The sequence below is a fragment of the Pteropus vampyrus genome, unplaced genomic scaffold (genome assembly GCF_000151845.1).
Source record: "Pteropus vampyrus isolate Shadow unplaced genomic scaffold, Pvam_2.0 Scaffold50, whole genome shotgun sequence".
Lineage (NCBI taxonomy): Eukaryota > Metazoa > Chordata > Mammalia > Chiroptera > Pteropodidae > Pteropus > Pteropus vampyrus.
Window position 1 is genome coordinate 2,142,482 of NW_011888831.1, and position 8,072 is coordinate 2,150,553.

The following is an 8,072-nucleotide window of genomic DNA, read 5'->3' on the forward strand; positions in this document are numbered from 1 at the left end:
AATTCATCTATTTTACGTTCCCATTAGCAATATATGAGAAATCAAGTTTCCCCACATTCCCTGGCCAGCATTTGCTATTGTCATTGTCATTTTTTTTTCTAACTTTAGCTATTCTAACAGGTATGTGGTCATATCTTACTGTAGTTTCAAATTGCAGTTCTCCAAAGTCTAAAAATGTTGAACATCTTTTCACTTGCTTATTTGTTATCTGAAATGTCTGTTCATGTCTTCTGCCCATTTTCTAAATGGACCGTTTGTTTTTTTACTGTTGACTTTTGAGATTATATGTGTATATATATGGTCCCCGAAGAATAAAAACTATCCTCCCTGGAAGCTTTTCCTTCATCTTTCTTTTAAATTCCTCACTGGTTTTCTTCCAGGGCAAGGGATGGCAGCAGCTAGGACAGCAGAGTGAGGCAGTGCTCAAGGAAAGGGGAGGACAAAAAGGAAGAAGGAGAGGGAAGGAGAGAAGTAAGGCTGGGTGACAGGCAAGGGCTGCATAAATGTCACTGGTGTGGGTGTTCTCTAATTCGTCCATCCACACCCCTGATGATGACAAGCCTCTATTAAACATTGTCCCAAGCCTCCCATAGACCCCTCTTAGCTCACTGGTGAAGCCCAAAGGGATACCTTTGTCAGCTGTTGGGAGAGCAGCCGGGAGAAGCCTAAAGATGCAGCCTGCAAACAATACACCTCTACCTGTCTGCCCAGCTTTTAGGGAGACCTCTTAGGGCACAAGCCCCTGCCTGGGATGGAAAGGCCAAGGAAAGTGGGTGAGTTAGGTGCTCTCTATCCTCTCCCAACTTGAAAGGTGGGTCAGTTCTCAAGCTTTGTCACGTTAGGTGAGTCAGGTTTGCTTGGAGGCCCTGTCTAAGGGAAGAGTGGAAGCCAGGACAGAGCATATGACAGTGGATTCTGATTGGGCAAGCTGAGTCTTTCTGGATGCAACAGGACCCTGGGGCTGGGTCAGGACAGGAAAGGCAGTGCACTGATTGGGCCTGAGCCCCAAATTCAGGACAAAACCTCTCCCTTGCACTAAGAGCGAAGGGCAGGAGACATGCCTATTCTAACCTGCGCAGACCGAGCCTCCTGCCTCCCAGCCCCTGGCTGGGCGCTTTCCTGGACTGTTTGCGCTGACACCGCTCTAGCTCTCTACAGGCACACTCTACTGACCTGGCAACCCCAGGTTTGGGCCCCTAAGCCCAGTGGGGATGAACAGAGCCCTTCAGGTGGCAGCGCGTCACAAAGGCAGCCCGCGGCTTAGCATTTAATCTCTTCGAGGGTAAGACGCAGCCCCAGGAGGTCACGGAGTTGGCGTCGGAGCAGAGAGGTGCACGCGGAGCAGGCAGGCGCTCTCGCGGTCCCTGCAGCCCAATCACCCGGCAGCCAGAGCGGGGTGCGGCCGGCGTGCAGGTAAGGGTAGCCCGGGAATGAGCCGGGGAATGCGCCGGGACCCGCGCAGGTGAGCAGTCCTTCTCCATGAAGCTTCCCAGAGGTGGAAGGAAATCCTTAGGTCTCCTTCCCAGGTGGGCAGCTCTAATAAGGTAGACCAAGACTAGATTTGAGTTCTTAAAAGTGAGTTCAAATCCACATCCCCACTTACTACTTTATCTCATTGGGAGACTTTCTTAACCATCTGACATCTCCGTTTCCGCATTCGTAAAATGGGTGCGTTCATACCTTCGGTACAGGGATGTTGTAGAAGTGCTTTGGCACCAACTTACCGACAGCAGCAAGCGCTTGTATAGCATTCACTATGTGCCAGGCACTGTTCTGGTACTTTCCATATATTAGCTCATTTAATCCTCCTGACACTAGGAGAAAGGTACTGTTATTACCACTATTTACATATGTGGAGACTGAGGTACAAAGAAATTAATTAGCCTAAGGTCACACATAGCAATTGACAGAACCAGGATCCGACCCACTAATGATCCAAGCTATTCTGCCGCTCACTGGTGAGGTCTTTGGGGGAGGGGAGGGTGTTCCCAGAATTTACAGATGACTTTTGGACCACTTGCAACAACCTTCCCAGCATACCACATATGTTCTTTTAAACACACCCTATGGCCTAAAGAGTCTGATAATTTTTCTGACCAGTGACTTCGTTAGGGAGAAGGGTTTCTTTAGCTCTCTAATTGGTTTTGCTTTTCTTGAGTACATTTTAGGCACCTTACTTCAGGTTAAGTGCTGTGGAGGCCCCTAGCCTCAGGCAGTCTATATATGGCAACCTATTTCTTCATTTGTGAAACCTTGAAGTACCTACTCAAAAAAAGAATGAAGCTGGTCCCTAGGAATGTGTGGGTCCCGTGGAAAGGAAGGTTTGGATGCAGATCATAGTAAAGGATCAACAGTGACATGAGGGAAAAGAGAGGACCAGGCTGAATACTGACAGAGGCAGCGACTCTGGGAAGCCACTGGAGCCCTGTGTCCTGGTGGGGCGGGGAGGGGCAAGCTGCTGCCAAATCCCATGTGGAAGACTGTCTGACCTGGAGATGGGAGGGCCAGCTGGAGGCAGGGGCCCAATTGTTCTGCAGGTGATGATGGGGTAGTGAGGACAAAGGCACAGAAGGTCCCAAAGTCCTTCACAGGAGCTTGCATGATAACACCCATTGTGGTGGTGGTGGTGGTGGGAGCTGGAGGAGGCTGGGAGCCAGCACAGGAAGAGTGGGTAGGAGACAGGCCGGAACACCCACCATGACAATCCATTCAGCAAATGAACACAATGGGTGAGATGTGTGCAGAGCGACATGAATGATGCTTACAAATATTAAATATGCATCGGGCAAGCACATACACAAACAAAAACACACTGAAATCATTGACTACGGTGGGGCAATGAAGTCAGACAAAGAGTTAAAATGGAATGAATGAATAAATAAATCCAAAGAGAGGTCTTGCACAGACAAATGTCTGTCCTGAATTGATTAACTTGTCCCTCAGCACCTGAGGCCTACCACCTGAGAAGGTAAGAAAAAGTAGAGGAGAAAGAGTCAGAAAGCCCAGGTTCTAGCCTGGGCCCTGTTACTAATTTGTTGTGCAGCGTCAGGCAAGCCCCTTCACTTTTCTGGGTCTCGGTTTCCATTTGTAAAGAAAGCAATTATCAGATTTTTTTCTGGCTTTGAGTTTTTATGAGCCATGATCATTAATCTTGGGACACTGGGTAAAGTAGCCAATAAAAGCCTTAAGAGTGATAGGGCTTGAACCTTGAAGAATGGGATGATTGGGAGAGGTAAAGAAGACGAGGAGAGTTTTCTGGCAGGAGAAACATTAAAAGCAAAAAGTCATGAAGATTTCAGCACATGGCAATACAAAATCTGAGGGCTTGGTCTAGCAGGCAGGCCTTAGCATTCCCCAGTTACAAATCATATCCTCCAAAGAACTCACAACCAACCCCATTCCCATTATGATGCCACCCTAGTCCCAGGTTTGAGCCTGGACTCCGCTCTGGACCATCCTTCCTCCGATCTCTGGAATGTACTTCCTAGACTTCAATGCTGACCACATCACTTCCAGACAAGTGACCCTTCAACCTTTTCTGACCCCCTGTGACCTCAGCTGTGGTTCTCCACCCTATTCTGCTGCTATGCCTTTTGAATGTCAACACAGCAGCAGCAATGTAGCTCAACACAGTAATTCTCATCCAGAGAAGAGGGCTGGCCATGTCAGGATTCCAAAGTCTTGGGGAATCCAAAGGGAACAGTGGGAATCCCTGGCCTCTGGGACACGATCTTTATCACATCATTCAGGGCCCCTCAATCTAGCACCTCCTACGGCCCCAGCTCCCATCCCATCACTCCCTGCCCCTTACAAATTAAACTCCAAACAATCTATAGTTCCCCGAATGTGAACACATCACTGTACATTCACAGTTCTGTGGCTTTGCGAAGATTGTTCCCTCTGGCTGGAATGTATCAGTTCCTCCACCCTCACCACTAGGCCAATCTGGTATGCCTTGCAAATCCTACTCACCCTGCAAAACCCAACTCTGACATCATCTTCTCTGAGCAGTCTTCTCTACTTCTTCCTTACCCAGACAGAATGAATCAACGCTAGTTTGTGCTACCCTGCACCATGAATATGCCTGAACCTTTTCACTTCTCCCACCCTATTGTAATTGAGTGCTGGTCTGCGTCCCTGATAGACCCCTAATGGACTTGTGACTCCTTGCGGGTGTTGACTATAAGGTGAATTTATTATTGCCCCACCTGCACCAGCACAGTGCCTATTACACATGGACCCACAGTGCAAATTTATTCAATTAAGTTTAATTTCTGTTTGGCAGGTAATGGCTCTTCCTTTTTACTCTCCACAGAAAAAGAGTGATTACTTTTCTTTCCTCATTTTTGGAAGCCCTGCCTATCACATAGCTGCACTAGACATCCTGGTTCCTTGATGGATGAAGAAAGCCAATTGATCGAGCCCCAAGACCAGAGCTGCTGGGCCACTCTGCCCGATGTGTGCCTGCGTCGTGTTTTCTGGTGGCTGGGAGACAGGGACAGGTCCAGGGCGGCTCTCGTCTGCAGAAAATGGAACCAGATGATGTATTCGGCTGACCTCTGGCGATACAGGACCATCACATTCAGTGGGAGACCTTCCAGGGTACATGCATCTGAATTCGAGTCAGCTCTTTGGTATGTTAAGAAATTTGGTCGTTATCTGGAGTACCTGGAGATCAAATTCATGAATCCTTACAATGCTCTCTTGACCAAGAAGTTCCAGGTCACCATGCGAGGCCTTCTCTCATGTCTCGGCAAGAGTAACAGCCGTCTGAAATCTCTTTCCATTCAGCACCTGGAGCTGGATCGCCTGGTCTGGAGGCACAGCATCAAGAGCTCTTTCATCAAAAGTTTGACCTTCTTCTTAAAGAAAATGGGCAAACACCTGGATTATCTCAACCTGAAAGGGGCCAGGGTGACTGTGGAGCAAGGCTGTCATGTTCTAAACTCTCTGAGCTACTTAAGGAATGAGAGTATGGCATCAGAGCTCAACATAGAGGACTTCTTCAGCCACCACCTCGCCGTCTACAGCAGCTCCGAGTTCAACAAGACCATGTCCACGTTCCGCAACCTTGTGTCCCTGACCCTCAACTACAACTGCATCTCTGACGAGCTACTTGAGGACTTGTGTGAGAATAATTCCAGTACCCTCCGGACTATAAACATCAAATGTCACGTTCATGACCCCCACGGGCAGGTCATCTGGGGCATGTCTTGGGCCAAGCTGGCCAGGCACACCACCAACTTGAAGGTGAACTTCTTCTTTGAGCGGGTCATGAAGTACGAGCGCTTGGTCCGGATTCTCTTGCAGGAGATCCCAATCAGGAGCATCAGTCTGAGAAGCTGCTATTTCAGTGACCCAGACTGGTCCATGCGACCCACTCTTTTGGATCTCCTGCCCACATTCCGGCACACTCTACAGGTAGGTATGACATAAGGGTGGGAGGCTTTCAAGGAGTGACTGTCACCCAGGTTACTGGCTTACCCAGCAGAGAGGCCACTGCTGCCTACTCTTGGCTGGGTTTGCACGCACTCAATCTCAAATTGAGGTTCTGGGAAATGTGACCAAATTAAGCCTCCACTGGTTCCCAAGAACACAGCAGACAACATAATCTGCTGCTTACTTCCTACACATGGAACACAAGAAATTTTCTAGTTTGGCTGTCAACCAAGGAAAACCTCTATATCCCTGGCTCAGAGCTGCAAAGCTTGAGCAATAAGGTACCTCTACAGGTGAGTAGCAGGTCTGCAGCCTCTTCCTACCTTTTCACTAGGTTGCAGCAAGCAGGAAACAATGTGTCTTCAAACCAAACAAAAAGCCAGATTTGCCCTAAGTCACTGAAAGGCTCAGAGGTATGGGCTATAATCTGGCAGCTCTCCATCTACAAAATCAGGGTCATTTTGTCCCTTCTAAGGACCTCGCAGAAGGTTGTGACAATTGACATTAATAGGTGTAATACCACCACTAACAGTGACTGACTATGGCGTGCTCAGAGCTCATCCGATACTGAGATAGCCCTGAAGTGGCAGGCAGACAGCACTGTTATTCTTTTGTGCTACAGAACTTAAGGTTCGGTGGCCTGTCCATAGTCACCAGGCCAGTCCACTGCAGGGCTGGGACCAGCACTGTGGTGTCTGGACTCCAAGTACATTGCCTCCAAACTTCAAGTTTCACAGACTCGGGTAAGATCATCTTCATCCCCAGATCTCTCCCTCTGTGACCTATATAAGAGACATGGTCACATGTCTCTTATCTAAAGCTCTCGAACCGCCATGCCTAGGAGACCCAAAGCCAGGTCATGGAAATATTCTAGAATGATCCAGTTAGTCCCAGCATCTCTGCCCACATACGTCTTCCCCTCCGGTGCTTTTCCAGAAATTAACTTTTGAGTTCAACAACAACCACGAGTCCCTCGACGAGGAGCTGCACCTCCTTATCTTATCCTGCAGGAAGTTGTTTTACTTCAAAATCTGGGCTTTCCTCGATGTTAACTTTGTGGAGCGGATCCTGAAGAGTCAGGAAGAAGGGCAGTGTGCCCTGCGTACACTCAAGGTAAGAGCCACCTGAGGCGGTCGCACAGGGGTAGAACAGGGGCATCCAGGCCCTGGGCTCGGGACCAGCCAAGGTGCTTCTGCTCTGGGACAAAAGTCAGCAATGAGGCAGGGAATGGAGGCAGTCATCTTATCTGAGTCCGCCGACTGGAAATTGACAGTTTCATAGATGGGAGCCTGGAGTTTTTGCCTTAGTTGCTGGGTTTGGGTTTGTCCTGATTCTGGCAACAATTGTACATATACATCATTCGCATTGTTTTCGGTATCTGAGCGATGCAGTCACAGTGTATGCATGAGGGTGTGTTTCTCTGTTGGCACAGGTGAGAATTTATACAAACAGATATGAGACGAATGAAGAGGACAGGACGCTGAGGGAAATTTACCGGAGGTTCAGAAAGCTGATCAACTCAGAGCTTAACTATTTTGTCATCGCCTACCCCATGATGTAATGAGCACTCTCCAGAGGAAGAAGCTAGGAGCACTTTGAAGTTGAAAACCTGGTTCTCGCAGAAGGACACTTGGGGCATCCCCTCCCCCCACTCCTTTTTCTTCTCTCTCTCCTTTTTTGCCACTTCCACACCAATATGAACGCCCCAGCAAAAGCTGGGGCTGCTGGTGATACGAAGGCCTCAGGAGACTTTAAAGTGCTATATTTACCAACTATCCAGGGGTGATTTCTCGTTTTGTCCTTTGGTTTTGATTTTTGACACCCTTACTCGGCCACAGAGCTAAAAGCTCAGAGCCACTCAGAGCCGTTTCTTGCCCTGCTAACCTGTGTACCTGAAAAGGTATAACTAACCAGAGCAAATAGAACCATGTTTTCTACTCACTGACATTATCAGTTCAGAAATGTTTTTTATCTTGGCTGGCCTTCCTGTCAGAGCCTCCTGATACTGATATTGGCCGGGTCTGATTTCAGATGAATGGAAACCTACCAGCATGTCCTCCAACAAAGCAGGGAAATTCTCACTTCTTAGAAGGAGCCTGTTCAGAGCCAGAACTCTCTCCTACGGAAGGACCTCAGCCCCTAATATATCAGTGTTGTGGACTCAGATCTCCAGCATCTGCTTTTCTTGTGTCTCCTTCATGTTCCCATCCAGGCAGCACGGTGCCCAGTCCTCAGGTGTGGGGCAGAACAGAAAGTAGCCGTTACACTCACATTTATGAAGCATTTGTGATGTCATGGGGAAATGTTCTTAATGCAATGTTAAGTGAAAAAAAAGCAGGACACAAGATTGTATATTTAGTGTGATGTCAATCATCTAGAACACATAAAGGGGTTTTTTTTTGAAAGCATAGACAAGATACACCAAATATGTTAACAGTTATCTCTGGGCAGTGGAATTGTGGGTGGTTTTAATTTTCCTTTTTGCGCTTTCCCATATTTCTCAAATTTTCTACAATGACCGTATGTTATTTTTATAATCAGGGAAATCTAGTGTGTTTGAAATTGGGGGTAATTATAAATTCCTAAGCCCATGCCATAGAGATGTATTGCTTCCAGTCTTTTGAGATTTTTGT

At 47.8% G+C, this 8,072-nt stretch overlaps 1 protein-coding gene across 1 annotated transcript; it reads left to right on the forward strand.

The window, feature by feature from the left end:
- The first annotated feature begins 4,315 nt into the window (after nt 1–4,315).
- On the forward strand, nt 4,316–7,925 carry FBXO39 (F-box protein 39). Its single transcript, XM_023530445.1, has 3 exons — nt 4,316–5,421; nt 6,376–6,552; nt 6,872–7,925. Exons 1-3 carry the CDS (start codon nt 4,396–4,398, stop codon nt 6,998–7,000), a joined length of 1,332 nt encoding a protein of 443 aa, XP_023386213.1. The 5' UTR covers nt 4,316–4,395; the 3' UTR covers nt 7,001–7,925.
- Nucleotides 7,926–8,072: the final 147 nt, after the last annotated feature.